This window comes from Aedes albopictus, chromosome 2 (assembly GCF_035046485.1).
Source record: "Aedes albopictus strain Foshan chromosome 2, AalbF5, whole genome shotgun sequence".
Taxonomy (NCBI): Eukaryota; Metazoa; Arthropoda; class Insecta; order Diptera; family Culicidae; genus Aedes; species Aedes albopictus.
This window is the reverse complement of record NC_085137.1, coordinates 180,696,111-180,712,462: the sequence shown is the minus strand read 5'-3', so window position 1 is coordinate 180,712,462 and position 16,352 is coordinate 180,696,111. Positions and strand designations below refer to the sequence as shown.

Here is a 16,352-nt window from a genome sequence, read left to right as displayed (position 1 = left end):
GGTAAATATTGCATAAAATGGCTTTGCTCTCGTCTAATTTATATTGTCCAAGAATATTAGCACCGAAAAGAGTGTATTTATGCGTGTAAACTTGATTTTTGCAACAGTGAGCGGCTATTGGGTCATGAGCGGCTACTGGTACACTGACGGTACATAGATAGTGTCACTTCACGTTGGAAACGAAAAAATGACACCGGTATTCTCAATTTAGTTGAAAATCGGAGTTTTCGACTAGCGAAGTTGGGGTTTTCTCCAAATCCGTGCGTCGGACCTAACTTCGGAAGTGGTGCGCTGTATAGCGGACCAGGTTCACTATACAGCGCACCACTTCCGAAGTTAGGTCCGACGCACGGATTTGGAGAAAACCCCAACTTCGCTAGTCGAAAACTCCGATTTTCAACTAAATTGAGAATAATAAGCACGGTGAAAGTGATTCCCATTCGATTTATCCACAACTTTTTCACCGTGGATTCTCAACATTTTTCGTGCAGTTGAAAATCGGAATTTTTGACACGCGAAAATCGATGTTTCTCCTAAACCGTGTGTCGGACGTACGTCGGGCACAGTGCGCTGGATAGAGTGCCAAGTCCGTTGTTCAGCGCACTACGTCCGACGTTAGGTTTCACGTATAGATTTTGAAAAAAAAAAAATCGATTGTCGGGTGTGAGGAAACTTCGGGTTTCAACCGCGACGACAATAAGTCACTGTGAAGTGACACGCATACATACCGAGTTGCCAACAAAAGCTCGTTTTTGTTTGCTGCGGTCGTTGCCGTTGGTCTCGGTTCGTATTATGTATCTAGTTGTGAACTTTCCGTTGCATTTCTTTTTCAAGACTGGTTCGCAGGATCGGACACCTACCTCCTAGCTTTCTGGTTGACCATAGTGCACAGTTGTTGAGCTTAGAGTCCTTCGGGACTGTTCACAAATTACGTCCAACATTTGGGGAGAAAATAATGGCCTGAATTTCTGACGGTGATTTTCTCAACTTTAAGTAAACATAACAAGCCGAACTCGTTTAAAAAAATAGTATATTTAATAACTAATGGATTTTTCATTACGACTCTCTCTCTCTCTCTTATCTATGGGGGGAAACGATTGCTGCCTCTACTTCGGTTATTTTAACAATTAAGTATATTTACAAATCGTATCAGCCTTAATGTCTATACCGCATATAGGTTGGTCTATAAGCTGCATTACAGTAATAGATATCTAAATCGTTATATTGTAGGGGACGATTTTGCTGCACTTGCTTGCCATCACATTATTGTATTAAATAAACTAAAAACTAGGTGCTGGTCCGAAAGTAAAATACTGGTAAACGACTGTTTTGTTGCTACCTTCTCTCTACTACACAAACGTCTTGCAGCACTGGGATGGTGGGACGCTCCAATCATAAAAGTACTCTTTTGGACCCTGGGGCTGCGATGGTTGTTCCTCGTTGTGACACAGCTGGTGACCGTCGTAGATTTCCTTCATCTGATGGGCCGTCCGTTTGTGGAGCACCAGATGGTAGGGTTGGCATTTTCGCGGCATCCAAGCCGTATCGAAGCGCACATCGTGCCGCCGATGGATGTTGCCGAACGGGGCCAGCCAAGTCCCTACAGCCATATCTTCGCTTTTGAACGCGCTGAGTGATAAGCCATAAGAGGCGATAAACGTGACAAGGTTTTTAGATAACACATAACCCCCTCCCAGAGCGTATGGGAGATAACGATCGCAAAGCTTATAATTGGATTCTTTCCATTGGCCGCGTTGTTGAACGGTAGCCGCCCCTTTGAAATAACCCCAGTATAGTTCTATCGGATTGTGATGTCTCGATCGTACCTGATGCAGCTTTTCGTAATAGCTGAGCAGATCCTCCGATATCAAGTCCAACTTCAGATAGCTGTCGTCATCCACTTTCATCAAATACTTGAAATCGTACACTTTATCAATGTGAGTCATGCTCTGGATGATTTTCGTTGTCAAATTCCCATACGAATCTTGCAGATCCTCCAACTCCAAAACGTCATTGTACACTCGCTGTTCTTCGTAAATGGTTTTCCTTTCGCTCCGAGACAGTCCATACGTCCCTACAGCAAACAGCGTTTTCACCTTGAAATTAATCACTTTTATGTTTTTCACCTTCTTCAGCTGCCACCTCCGATAACCTTCCAGTAATTCCCGTTGCTTCTGGACACTCTCCATCAGCAGTTGTCCCGTTCCCTCCTCATACAGCGGCACATAGATCGCCTCCTCCTGGTAGCTCTCGTTCAACATCCGTGGCCTCAGATTCAAATAGGTTTCCCTGATGGCGTTCCGTCTTTCCACATTGCCCGGTGCGCTCACTATCAGCAACATAAGAAAATAGGAATTCTCCGGTTCGTACACCCGTGCCCCCATCGATTCGCACGTTTGTCGCGTTCCACCGATCAGCACCGTCAGGCACACACCGGCCAAGAAGCAGCAAAACAGCGGCACCATGCCGAGGCAGGTCCGCTTGTGCAGATGTTGGTACCGCCCAATAGCCATTCTGCTGGTTCGGGTTGGCGGCGGCGGCGGAGGCGGCTTTCGACGAAGCTTGCTTGCGCTGTTGCTTCTGGGCCGTGTCGATGTTTGTGCTGCGCCAATTTTGAAGGTTCAGCTTGAAGATAAAGATTATTTATGACTAATAATATAAATAATTTACATGATTTCAGATGAAATTGGAAATTTACCTACAATTTGTGAAGAAAGTTGAACAAGAACTGCATGTAAAATGTTTTGGTTTTTGACATCCACCGTGCATTCGCTGACAGTTGCATTTTTGTTTGCTTACCGAGGGGTTTGCCTGTGGTATTTTTTTTTTCTGACGGATGTAATCGATAAAAATAAAAATGTGTTGAATATTGCCCGTTGTGAAGATTTATAGATTTCGACGCAAATATTATGCTTTTGGTCGAAATACAAAGTAATCGAACGTGCGAAAATTGATTTTTAACCTACTTAGAAATGTCGCAACTCAATTTGGATTAGTGCATATTGTTGCTCTTAATTAGCTTAATGATGCGCAACAGAAAAAAAAGATTCAAATTTACTTCGCAGCTGCAACTTCGCATGTGCCTCTAGCGACGACTTCGATTTGGTGGTGCGACGATAATAAATGATTAGGCTCATTTTCAGCGTAGGTGCACTATAAATGTTTGTTTACAATGCAAAACTATCACCACATGTTTACCCAACAACACAGCGTAAAATATTCACCAGGACGCGGTCTGGTTTTATATCTGTGGGCCCACGCATGGAAAATCCACGCAACTAATTTTCGCGCAGGAGTCTAAACAGGTGGAATCTCCGCAATATTTATTTATTACACACTCAGTTGAGCTCGGCTAATTTCCATTCTTTTGCCGAGATTTGCACAGCCGAGCGCTCGGCAATCGAAATTTAACAGAGATATCAGCAAAAAGTCAAGTTTACACTGAAACCTCCATTTAAGTCGATGCATGGCTGATCGAAAATAATTTTTACCGTGCAAGTAATGACTAAACTATACAGTTTTATATTTTTTGATAAATCTCCTTTGTCATGCGAAGTGTTAAAAAATATAAAAGTCTTTAGTTTTGTCATTGCTTGTATGGTAAAAAATATTTTCGCTAAGCCATGCAGCGACTTAAATGGAGGTTTCAGTGTATTCATAGCAGCACCCATGGGTGCCGCTATCATCAAACATTAAACGTCAAGCGTTTAGCCGAGATTTCAGCAAATGAACTTTAACCGAGATTCGCACAGCCGATCTCGGCATTCTGTTTTAAGGTGAAACGGGACGCCGTGTTATTTTTCCTATCTTGCCTCTCTTTCTAACAATTTGCCTCGCGATTTTGAAGATGGTAATCTCGAGTTCTATCGCACTGAAGATGCTGAAAAACAATCAGCATATGCACTGCAAGTGAGCATACACAGTGATAGGTTTTTGTTGCAAAATATGAAGTAGAATCTGAGATTACCATCTTAGTAGCAACAGAGCAATGGCGGATATTTGCCCGACCGTCCCGTCCGCCCTTAAGTGTGTAGGACGTATTTTTTCTGTGTGGTTCCCAAATATGGTCGGGGTTCTGCTAAACCGAACCAAAGACCATTTTTTTAAAATTGTTTTCTTAACAATTGGCTAAAGAAATTGACGATCCTCCTTCCATATAAAAATCCAGCTACAGCTCTTCGTGGAATAAATTCAAAATTTCTGTTTGGCAAAACATACAAAAAATAAAATTTCATTCACCCGGATAAAAATTACCATTCATTACATGGTAAATATTATTAACATATTACTGGTTTTATTGTTCACAATAGACCTTGCTGGCGTTTATTCACCTTTCTCTTTCAAACATGCAGGCGGAATAGGATTTGTTGTCATCAGGAAAGGTTTCTCGATGATGCGAATAAACGTCAGCAAGCTCTATAAAACACATAGTAGATATATTGTTACTTTTTACAATAGAAATCAAGCCCATATAGTTCGTACAATAAGTGAACATTAGCTTTATTAGTGACTAATATTGATTCGATTATTTTTCAATAGTTCTAGATTGAGTTTAAATAAGGGCGAAAGTAACATGAGAGAGTTCTCTTTATCGACTCTCTCTTCTGCAAATTAAAGTGACAAGTTGCAAATTCAATCGAACTTTTTTATACTTAGACGCTACATTGCATCGCAACCTAGCGATTTATGTCTAAAAAATTCAACAATACTTGTATCTTGTCACTTTAATTTGAAGAAGAGAGAGTCGATGAAGAGAACTCTCTCATGTTACTTTCGCCCTTATTTAAACTCAATCTAGAGTTCTCAAATTTCGGTAGTTTGGCGGCTCCGTGTTGGCTTTTTGCTTTGAGTTTTTTTGGTCGTTACACATTGTAAGTTTCGAACATTGGTACGCCCCTCGAATATAAGTCATAAATATGCATCTCTTGTTTTACTGTTGATAAACAGAAAAATGCATCTTATGTGAGGAGCTTCGTAAACACTGTGGAACGATTGCTTATACAGTTTCTAGATGAATGATTATTTTTATATCTTTCTCAATTATTTTAATTTTAATATTGAAATTACTCGGACTTTACAATGAATCATTGTAGCGTGGTATCGTGTTTAAACAGAAAAGGTGATAAAAGATATAAATTTTTTACCTTTCCTTCCGATCCAGACAGGTAAGTAAGCGTAACTCTAGTTCCTTTCTATACTCATAGCAACATTTAATTTTAGATGCGCTCAATGGGTTGAATTTTGCCATTGTCCCGAGATCACCGAACGTTTTACAGCTACCGGTCCGTATGGAATGTCCAAGTATGTCATCTGTTCGCAGCACTTCGACCCTTCGATGGTAGCGGAAGTTATCGGTAGGAGAGTTACGCTTTTTCCGGGGGCCGTTCCAAATCGAATCGGAAAAACGCACATGACACGAAAGATGCTGCTCGAGAAAGGATTCGACTTGGAGGCAGAGCCTGAAGCTCTTCCTGATCCGCCTCATATCGATACGGTACTGGTCGAAATGCTCGAACCGCATGAAATGGAACGAGAATCAGCCGGAGACGGTGCAAACTTTGAATTCATACGACTGAAATCGGACGATCAGCAGTTTCAATTTGAGGATGGGTTCAAACAGGAGTTTGTAGAACCCGTTGAGGTACAAACGAGTGTACCCAAGAAACAGTGCAAAATTTGTTCGAACTTCAAACCGCGCTATGAGCACGAAGTACAGAAAAACAAACGCCTCGAATATCTAATCGAGCATAATAAAAAGAAACTGGCAAACACGACAACAAAATTGCAAAAGATGCACGATCGGATCACGTTACGGAAGGTGAGACGGGACGAACTGAAGAGGAAGTATGCGGAGTTGAAAAAGCAACTTGCTAAAGGAACACTTGAAATGCAGCAGGAATCGATAACGGTGGAGAGCGACGAAGAGGAGGACGAGGGAAGTTTCGACGAGTTGACTGCGTGGTGGTAGATTTACTTGCTTCGTTGCAGTTTGTCTTACATTGATGAAGTCACGCTAAATCGTTGAATAAAATGCTACCCAGTAAGAGAATTGACTAAATATAACTCGAAGCTAACACAAGCACCCGTTATTGGGATTACTCATTAAATAAATAACAATCTCGACTAAGTGATGGTTATTTTAATAGCAACTTAAACATACCAAGTAATAACACGTTAAAACACAAAATTTTGTTCTTCTTCATCACTTGAGACCAAATCCACCGTTATGTGGTGTTCCTTCGCTAGCCTTCGAAATTTATCTTTCGCCCTTTTGATACTGTCGTTTACTATATGGAGTGCTCTTTGCTTCTGTCGGTACGGTTTCCTAAGTTGCACTATCTTCTTTTTGGTGTCATCCAATTCCTCCACTAAACCTACGGCCTGTGATCGCTCTGCGTAGAATTTGGGTTCAAATTCGCTTTTCACTTCGCACTGGCAGTCAAATACACTCGGGTGGATGATCCCGCTGACTGGCGCAGTGGACAAACTTGATTGATTGGCATCACAAGCAGGTGGTTGAGTTGGTTGCACGTTTGCTGGCTCAGCATCGGGTGGTTCTACAGCTTCATCTAGTTCTTCCTGGAGCACTTCTACGGTCATGTGATCTTCTTCACACTGTTCGGACTCTTCGGGGACAAGATCACTGTACTCCGGTATCTGATTGGCCTTTTTGAAGCTTGACACCAACATCGGATGCCCGGCGATGATGGTTGGGACACTTCCTTTGTAAATGCTTGTAGTGATATGGATTGAGTAAAAAAAATGTTTTGATTGATAATGGTATAGTTTACCCATTCTTATTTTACTGAGTGTATATGGAGCAGCGAAACAGCACAGCTCTATCGCATTTTCGAACATAAGCCTTGCGTTGGTGTCCACGAGAACGACTCGTGTTCGAAAAGCGTGATGCGGTGCGACGACGACGACTCGGAGGAGAGAAAAGGAAGGCGATCATGAATGGAAGACGAATGAATGAAGAGGATAACCGGTACGGGAAGGTACAGCACAGCGGGACGGTAAATCAGCAGTTTGTGAACGATGCTTGACGCAGACGGATGTGAAAAATATGAACTCTTTTTTAAATAAATTGATTGTAAATTCAAAAAGTGAAATTGGTGTGTGTTTGTTTGAACGTTTGTGTTTCGGAGTGTAAAAGGGAGGTGTGGTAAGTTTTGCAAGTTCGGCTAAATTACTGGTAAGTGTTAAAGAATCTGAATATTCTTCACTGTTCCGAATGAAAAGTGAAGGAACTTTGGTGGAAACACTACATGGCGCGGGCGGTAGGAAGTTTTTTTTTAGCTTGGATGTTTTGCATGATCGTAGTTTATGCTGTCTGGAATGACCGCAAATGGGGTAATGAAGAGGTTAGTTTGGGAAGCAGCGATTTGGTGATTTCGTTTCAGGTTGCGTGTAGTGCTGAGTACGAACAATAATTCATATATGTACTTTTGGATGGAGATTAACTGTAGTTGGTGGATCAATGTTTTGAGTATAAGATATGATTATGGTATTGGTAAATGTGATTGTACGACATAGTTTTTTTGTTTGTGGGCACTCCTTCGACTTGTTAGGTGTAGACATGCGTAAACAAATTTTTACATGAATTACTGAGGAGAATTGAAGTGGAATATATATTGCAGTGGATTCATGAGTGAATTATTAGTTTTTTAAATAATATTTTATTTTGAATCAAATGGGATACTCTTGTCAACCTTAATGGGGCTGTAGCTCAAGTTGAATGCTTTGTTTTAGTGCATTGGAGATAACGGATATAGAGAGGGGTGTATGGGTATGTTAGCAAAAAAAAACTGAAAGAGCAGATGGAGCTCTACTAAAACGATTATTTACGCACCCTAAACACACAATTTATTGCAGTGTACACACATAAAATGAAGTGACGCATAGCTCGCGAAAGGAGCGGTCGATTTGGGTTATCTTTGTTTTATTCAGGTAGTCTTCACCCAGGAAGGTCATGAGTCAGAAACACGAAGAAATTAGTTTTTTAAATAGATTTTTCGTATTTTTTTGATAAGATTTGAAACGTAAAAAAAAACGTCCTGCTGGGGACGGCTAGTTAATAATACAAATGCAAGAAAAGTGAACATATTGCAGATTGTGGTGATTTTGGTGACAACACGTATTGATCAACAGTGTGTTATGTTGCTCTAGTTAAAGTAATAATAATGATAATAATAAAAAAAAAAATCGACAGATGATTTTCAATTTGTTCGCCAATGGGTTGATGCTGAATTCAGATTTTGACTGAAAGTGGAAGTGGTTTTAGTATGTCAGAAGAAATGAAGTACCAATCAGGTATGTAATGAGGTAATCAATCATCAAAATAACTGAAACGGCCGCTATGAAATGAACAGATAGTGACAATGTAGCCTTGTGTGTTTGACATGACTCCACTTCTATCACAATGTTAAAATCCTTATACGGTGGTGCCTTTGTTTTGATGAGTGAGTACTAACAAAGTTTTCTTCAATGACCGATTAAAAAAATAAAGTGATAACAATAGAACTTGAAAAATTCATGTCAATTGTAATAGAAATGAGTTTTGGTATAGGATTTGGATATGATTTTGATTGTATTCGGATTATAATTTGAAATAGACCGTGACTGTAGAGTGGCTGAGCGAATTTTTGTATGACTATTTAGACGATATATCAAGGTTGGATTTTAATATAACTAACTACCTTGAGTGCACAGAACTGAATTTGATTAAGTAATCATTTTGAATTTGACGAGCTTCGAGTGCGATGTGTTTCTGTTAAATAAGAACTGTACCAAGATGTATCACAATTGAATTTATCAGTAATTGGGTTGTTCAACGAATCAAATATTGCCATGGTCTTTAGTCTAATCGAAAGAGCTCATTTTTCTAAGTATAAGGTGATTTTATTGCGTTCTAATTCCTTTGTTTTGATGGTTAAATAAACAAAACAGTTTTGATTTTCGTGGATACAATGACAGTTCGCCCCGAACAAAAAAAATCCTCAAACAAACTTTGAATGCATTTTAAAAATAGCTCCAAGGCATCAAAATGATAAAATTTTGAATTTTGTCAAATTTTTGGACGGAAATTCCAATTATGCAATAATCTGGATACCCTTAAAGAACCCAATTGGGGAAGTTAGACTGAATTGTGTATTGTTATAGTCTAAGTTTGCCTGGGGTGAGAAACAGAACCATTCAGTCTATGAAGTTTACATTTTGAGGTAGTGCAGTGTATATAAAAAAAAGATTCAGATTTCCGATCAAGTATTTCTAGAAATTATTAAGTGTGTTCAATGCCTGTTAAATGAACCTTCCGTCAGTTTCGAGGTTGGCCATCACCGCCAGCACCACGACAATGCTGAGTACAAAAGCGAGATTTTTTCAACGTGTTGTACAAAAAAAAAAAAAACAACAGGGCAATTATTATTCTGTATAGCGCAAGATAATTCTGTGCAGCGTCTCCATAAGAGTTAGGTCTCACAGAAGTATACGAAAGCAAAAGCAAAGAAAGTAAAACTTCTACTAATAATTCTGTGCAGCGTCTCTATATGAGTTAGGTCTCACAGAAGTAAAAAAAACAACAAAAAGGCAGAGTGGCAATGGTTCTGTGCAGCGTCTCCATAAGAGTTAGGTCTCACAGAAGTACAAAACAAAAGCAAAAGCAAAGAAAGTAAAACTTCTACCGAAAATTCTGTGCAGCCTCTCTATATGAGTTAGGTCTCACAGAAGTAAGAAAAAAACCACGAAAAGGACACAGTGAAGCAAGTAGCACTCTCAGTGGTTCTGTGTAGCGTCTCTATCAGGGTTAGGTCTCACAGAAGTAGAAAAAATGAATTAAACAAGCATGACGAGAGAAGTAAAGTAAAGAAAGTAAAGAAGTAAATCTGCACACAGAATTCAAAAAGAACAATGAAAAGCTAAGGTAGCATGTTCAGTGTGTTTAAGCAGGTTGTCCTAAAAGTTAAGTCACACAAAAGTGTAAAAAAAAAAAATCTTATCGAAGTTAAGTAATAAGTATTCCAACCAACAGTGTCTCTTTATGAGTTAGATCTGACACACTTACAAGCAGCAAAGTGAAACTAATGAGAGTAGAGCATCAAGGAAGTAAAACAGGCAAAGGCAAAAGCGTGTCTCACAATTTCTGCAACGTTATCGAAAAAAAATATTACAATCATAATATTATTAGACGAGATCTTCTGGAACTCGTTTACAATTTTAGGTACCTGCTCAATGGTTATCTGTGGAGTCTGGCAAACTCCACTCATTAAACCAACTGTTCGGGTTTCGTATGCGTGAAGAATGTAGATTGATAAAACATGTTTTGACAATTGTATGTGTTTATGTGTGTATGTATGTAAGTATAAAGCATTGTTGTTAATTTTTATTTGTTTGTATTATTTTGTCGCTGTATAGATACATTGGAGCCTGGCAAGCTTCAACTATAAGCGTTTGCATAATTTGTAATTTTCGAATCATAATGGAACAATATGATAGAGATGGAAAGATTTATTGATAAATACTTGGATAAATATCGGATTTTAGGCTTGGTAAATATTTTCGAAGCATGGTAAGTTCTATCCTCCTTGTAATTTAGGGAGCTGTTGTATATTCATGATTAGAGAAGACTGGATCATATTAAAGACAAAAAAATGATGAGGGAAAATAGTTTGTTTTTTTTAGGAATGCGTTGTAGATATTATGGAGTTTGAAAGCAATATTTATATCAACTGTTGTGTATTCTTTTGAGTCGAATTTGCAGTTTGAATACGAAATTCTACTTTATAAAACTTTCATGAAATCAAGTGGTTCGAGCTATATATCTATCTATATATATAAAAATGCAGTGGCATACGTGGGACCGCGCATAACTTGCGAACGGAAGGTCCGATTTTGGTCGTCTTAGTTTTGTTCTGTTAGTTTTCACCCAAGGAAGGTTTATGAGGCATAAAACATGGCAAAATTGATAGTTTTTGAAAATCGATCTTCCATACCGGGGACCGGGGATTTGGTCTTGGCTAGAAACTTAAAACGTCAAAAAAACGCAGTAGGCAAGGCAAAGTTTGCTGGGTACAGCTAGGAGGTTTATGAGGCCAAAAACATGGGAAAATTGAGAGTTTTTGAAAACCGGGTTTTCATACATTTTGAACGGGGACTTGGGCGCTTGGCTAGGGACTTGAAACGTCAAAAAAAAAAACGCAGTAGGCAAGATAAAGTTTGCCGGGTACAGCTTGTTACGTATAAATTGAGTAATATAGGAAAATTGAATGATCTTATAGCTATATCAACAATTTCATGGCCTGACATGCTCCATTTTTGTTTTTTTGTCTCAAGAAAGACGGTCTTGTGCAAATTCTTAAAAAAAAATAACAAGAGACACATGAACTTGTTGGTTTTCTATTTTTTACAATTGAATACTTTTGAGCTTTGCAGGCCCCACCCATCCTGCCACCCATGAATATACACATTCAGTAAAAAAAATACCAAACGCGACTAGCTGTGTAGTCTGAACATCAGCAATGGTGGTTTCTTAAGAAAAAATATAATCATATGAACTGTATGATGTTTAGCAACGATGTTTTGATATAGATGTATGATGGTATCCGCCCACTGGACTCTAAAAGATCAAGGGTTACCAATGTTGGTATGGTAGGGATGGTTTCGTTAATCAAAATTTTATATTACGTCATGTACTATATACGCCTGTAATTCAATTTACACAAAGGACAAATTACAAAACATATTATCGGTAATGAATATTAGTGGGTTCCCAAGTAATCTTAAAAATCAAACGATTTCCTTTGGTGATTTAAAGAAATTAAGCTGAAAGTAGCACTCTGAAAGTTATATTATTTTAATATCTAAAATATAATTTGTAAATTGAGGAACAGCTAGGATTCAGGAGCAAAATGATACAATGGTAGTATGAAAAATACTATCCAAAATAGCATTCTTATTATTAAACGTTGATGAAATACAAATTTGCAAGCGGACCTGGTGTGATAGTTAGAACACTTGACTACCACGCCGAGGACCTGGGATCGAATCCCACTCCCGACAAACTCACAAAAATGTGGGTTCTTCCTTCGGAAGGGAAGTAAAGCGGGGGTCCCGAGATGAACTAGCCTAGGGCTAAAAATCTCCTTAATACAGAAAAAAAAATATGCAGTAGAATCTAGGGATTTTGACGTTCGGTAAATAAATTCGGAGTCTCACTGGGTCCATCCAGAAGACATATTAAGAATTAGGCAGTTGTGGAATGCTTCACAGAATAACATGTAAATTGATGTTAATTTTTGATAATTGATTGACATTATACTCGATAAAAGCTTGAAGAGCCTTGAAATCTTCACAATGACAGCAGTCTCAAAATCAGCTTGTATACATTATTGAGGGTTGCAATTGTAGATTGAGAGATAATGAGAAATTCAGTCATAAATTTGCGATTTTAACGCTCGAATGACAGTTGTGGATCCTCGAGAAAAAAAAATGGATACATACTTTTAAAGAGCAACAAACTCCACTTAGGGTACAATATGTTAGTAGTGTTAAAAAGAAAAAAAACTAAGAGATAGAGATTCGTACGGTACTTGATATATAGTGTTTTGTGATTATCCACAAAAGCAGTCCTAACAATCAGCTGTTGTAGTTTTTTTCACAGAATAACACATAAGTTTACATACACATCTAGACAATATAGTTTTTTCTGCATTATTTGTACTTCTGAAACTTGGAAAGTTTCAACAATGAAACTTCTAGGATCAATTTTTATTTTATGTCGGAAGACTATGTAAATTGAAATAGTAAAGTGACAGTCAAAAAAAAAAAACAAATTTAAAGAAACAGTTTTCTCATTTTGATGGTTGAGGGAAAAATAAATTATATATGATTTAATCGAGTTTTATTGTTATTCTTTCATGAGTTCAGTGAGCCACATGTAAAATAAAGAATAAGTGAGTATTTATCACCTCGATTTATTCTAGAACAACAAAATTGTTTCATTTCAATAGATGGTATGGCATTTTATGTCAGATATTTTTCTAATTCGGCTAAAAGGGGATTCCTTTTGTTAATAACGGGAAATAAATTCATATTTGGTTTTAAAATTTAATTATTTTGAGTTGCTGTTATCTGGAATTTTATTACTCACACTAGCTTTATGTCAGCAAAATAATAAATAGCGAATGCCATTTGTAAAGTTTGTAATTCATAGCCTCTCCTACCAATCAGCTGTACATTACAATTACAAAATATAACAGCAGAAGACTTGAAAAAAAGGAGTCTCCCGAGAAAACCAGCACAGCATATGAATAAATATAGCTTCTTGTAAAAAAAAAAGAAAAGAGAAAAATGGTGTCAAGAATTCTATTGTACAGTTACATTTATATTCGTCATAAGAATCATGTGAGAGTTATAGCTTCATAAGTCGCGCAATATTTGTTAATATATAGACTATTCAGTATGTATGTAATATGTGTGCATGTGAGTATGAATGTCGTTTCAGTTAAACAAAAATAATATCTACGAGTCAATATCTGATTCCCTGATTTAGTGTTAAAAATTAATTGATCTTAAAGAAAAAAGTTTCCGATTTAGACTACATGTGTAATACTAAATTTATTTTGTTAACATGTTGTTTTGACTCGCGAAAGTTTGTGTTTTGTAATATAACTAATTGCTTCAGTTTGCATGGGAACTTGAATTGTTAACGTCATTCAAAACAAAGAAACAATAATATTTTGAGAATGTGAACTAACATGAAATAGAAATACCGCATGAGATTGATGTCAGTAAATGTTAAAGTTTATCAAATTAATGTTTGACAAACATAAGAAATTTCTGTTCAATGTGAAATATATTAAAACGATATGGCTTTGTATTAGAATATCAAAAGAATTAGAAATGTGTCTCAGTTAGAAAAGAAATAGTAATCAACACCATTTCCGACGATTAAAAAAAAAACAAATGTGATGAATAATTCAGGATAACTATTATTGAAAGAAACTTTGTATACAATTTTGAGGTTGAGTTTATAATTGCTCAAAATAATCATTAATACAGCATAAGGTACTTTGTTTATTCAATGCATAATATTAAATTTACTATTTGAGGTTTGATTAGAATTAAAACAAAAATCACAATGTGGAATATTTTTTTCGAATGAATTGGTAAATAACGTATTAGTTGATTTCTTGGCTGTGTTGAAATTTAGTGACTCAGAGACCTTCCGCTACCGACGTTTGTGTTGTGGAAAACCCATACTCTTGGCTGGTAACGGTTAGTTTGTTTTATTTTTTTAAGGTTAATGAACGTGTCTCTTCTATTACAACTCTTCTTATTCCAATCTGATTCAAGCTCAGTGGTACTTATGTTCCCTTATTCTTATTACTATTATTCTATAAATAAACAAAAAGAGCACATCTTAGCTTCACTTCCGCGAAGTTAAAACTTCATGATTATATGTTTTTCAATAAAATCAAATAACAAAGAAATATGTTGCAATGTAAAGGAAAATAACGAGTTTGTTATGTCTTTTTACTGTTTATGATTGCAAGCATAGTGTATCATTGTACTTGCCTCACAATATACAAGTTCATGTAATGTCACACAAAGAAATCCGATCGATTAATAACTGTAGATGTGCTCAAAGAAAACTAAGTTGAAGCGAGGCAGGCCTAGTCCCAGTGGGGACGTAGAGCCATAAAGAAGAAGAAGATTGCATGCAAAAAAAAAAACGTTGTAGGCAGACTGCTAGGAGTTTTGTATAGTTTTTTATAGTTTTTTATAGTTGAATGTTTTGTATAGTTTTTTTACGAATTAATGTGATAAGTATGGACAAATCTTCGGAAGAATCTGTGTAAGAATTATTTTGAAGTATATGACAAATAGTACATTGAATTTGTAGTTTCTTTTATTTTGTATGGCTTTTGTGCCGATTTGAAAAGTAACAGAGCTTTTAATTTTAAAGAAACCACAATGTGTCATGAAAATCTTTACTATTACTTGCAGTAAACATAACCACATGAATTTTTGAGACTGTGTATACGATTGAAAAAAAAAATCAATTGTATTTTATTTTAATCTAATAATTACGATAGAGAAGGAGGCCATTGTAGTGATATGGATTGAGTAAAAAAAATGTTTTGATTGATAATGGTATAGTTTACCCATTCTTATTTTACTGAGTGTATATGGAGCAGCGAAACAGCACAGCTCTATCGCATTTTCGAACATAAGCCTTGCGTTGGTGTCCACGAGAACGACTCGTGTTCGAAAAGCGTGATGCGGTGCGACGACGACGACTCGGAGGAGAGAAAAGGAAGGCGATCATGAATGGAAGACGAATGAATGAAGAGGATAACCGGTACGGGAAGGTACAGCACAGCGGGACGGTAAATCAGCAGTTTGTGAACGATGCTTGACGCAGACGGATGTGAAAAATATGAACTCTTTTTTAAATAAATTGATTGTAAATTCAAAAAGTGAAATTGGTGTGTGTTTGTTTGAACGTTTGTGTTTCGGAGTGTAAAAGGGAGGTGTGGTAAGTTTTGCAAGTTCGGCTAAATTACTGGTAAGTGTTAAAGAATCTGAATATTCTTCACTGTTCCGAATGAAAAGTGAAGGAACTTTGGTGGAAACACTACAATGCTGTGAAATATTGGGATGTTTTATTCTGTTTTTACAAAATCTTAAACTTTTGGCTAATTTACCCCTGTGCATTGTTCCTGGGACTTACGAAACACGGCTTCGCAAAGTGATCCGAACAGACACAGAACGAGGAACTTCGCAGTTTAGCAACGCCCTGCAGGACCAGCATTTCGTTGATCTGGTCTGATCTGCAAAATTCAACCCATTTTTCGCACCTGCAATGGTTTAGAAGAAAATTATTATGAAAAAACATATTTATTCAAGAGATAGATTTCTCGTATTCATTACTTACAAGGCAGGATCGGCAGGAAATCTGTACATGGATACGTTGTCATTTTTGTTGGAGTCCCTATTTGCACAGGAAAATACCGCACAACTACGACGCATACCACTAAATATAAATCTTCAAATTATCGAAAAACAAACAAGGATTTAATTTTCTATTTAATTTTACGAATTTTACGTTGCGCTTGTTGTTTGTTTCGTGCGTCTTGCAAAATTCTGGAGCAACATTTGAAAAGGGCATACAAGCATTGGTAAACAATGACTTCACACGTCGCTCCTGAGCCCCCCTCAGCTTATTCACAAAAACTAATGTCGTTTTCGTTTTTGCGGTGGAGCTACACCGGTGTAGCACTTTTGCACCGAAAATGTTCGTTTGTGATTTTCGTGCTACACCGGTGCAGCACTTTTTCTGCACCACGCAT

General features: G+C 37.3%; 3 protein-coding genes across 4 annotated transcripts; 1 reads left to right on the top strand and 2 right to left on the bottom strand.

Annotated features, from left to right (window-relative positions):
• Positions 1-1,193: 1,193 nt before the first annotated feature.
• LOC134287813 (beta-1,3-galactosyltransferase 6-like) lies at positions 1,194-2,843 on the bottom strand. 2 transcript variants are annotated; one of them, XM_062850805.1, is made up of 2 exons: positions 2,703-2,843; positions 1,194-2,625 (listed from the first exon to the last, which is right to left on the bottom strand). In XM_062850805.1, exon 2 carries the CDS (start codon positions 2,511-2,513, stop codon positions 1,350-1,352), a length of 1,164 nt encoding a protein of 387 aa, XP_062706789.1. In that variant the 5' UTR covers positions 2,514-2,625; positions 2,703-2,843; the 3' UTR covers positions 1,194-1,349. The 2 variants fall into 2 exon arrangements, with proteins under 2 accessions (XP_062706789.1, XP_062706790.1); XM_062850806.1 differs by having other exon boundaries at positions 2,699-2,836.
• Positions 2,844-4,841: 1,998 nt separating this feature from the next.
• Positions 4,842-6,049, top strand: LOC134287814 (uncharacterized). Its single transcript, XM_062850807.1, has 2 exons — positions 4,842-5,165; positions 5,221-6,049. Exons 1-2 carry the CDS (start codon positions 5,080-5,082, stop codon positions 5,966-5,968), a joined length of 834 nt encoding a protein of 277 aa, XP_062706791.1. The 5' UTR covers positions 4,842-5,079; the 3' UTR covers positions 5,969-6,049.
• LOC134287815 (THAP domain-containing protein 3-like) lies at positions 6,004-16,140 on the bottom strand. The gene is made up of 3 exons (XM_062850808.1): positions 15,938-16,140; positions 15,708-15,860; positions 6,004-6,733 (listed from the first exon to the last, which is right to left on the bottom strand). Exons 1-3 carry the CDS (start codon positions 16,030-16,032, stop codon positions 6,175-6,177), a joined length of 807 nt encoding a protein of 268 aa, XP_062706792.1. The 5' UTR covers positions 16,033-16,140; the 3' UTR covers positions 6,004-6,174.
• Positions 16,141-16,352: the final 212 nt, after the last annotated feature.

Excerpts from the sequence above, each read along its gene's own strand:
- LOC134287815 (XM_062850808.1), bottom strand. The coding sequence starts at position 16,032 with ATGCGTCGTAGTTGTGCGGTATTTTCCTGTGCAAATAGGGACTCCAAC. Across the intron at positions 15,861-15,937 it reads TTTCCTGCCGATCCTGCCTT|GTGCGAAAAATGGGTTGAAT; the intron begins GTAAGTAATGAA and ends AAACCATTGCAG. Across the intron at positions 6,734-15,707 it reads CCCAGGAACAATGCACAGGG|CATTTACAAAGGAAGTGTCC; the intron begins GTAAATTAGCCA and ends TATCACTACAAG.
- LOC134287813 (XM_062850805.1), bottom strand. The coding sequence starts at position 2,513 with ATGGCTATTGGGCGGTACCAACATCTGCACAAGCGGACCTGCCTCGGC.
- LOC134287814 (XM_062850807.1), top strand. The coding sequence starts at position 5,080 with ATGAATCATTGTAGCGTGGTATCGTGTTTAAACAGAAAAGGTGATAAA. Across the intron at positions 5,166-5,220 it reads TTTCCTTCCGATCCAGACAG|ATGCGCTCAATGGGTTGAAT; the intron begins GTAAGTAAGCGT and ends ATTTAATTTTAG.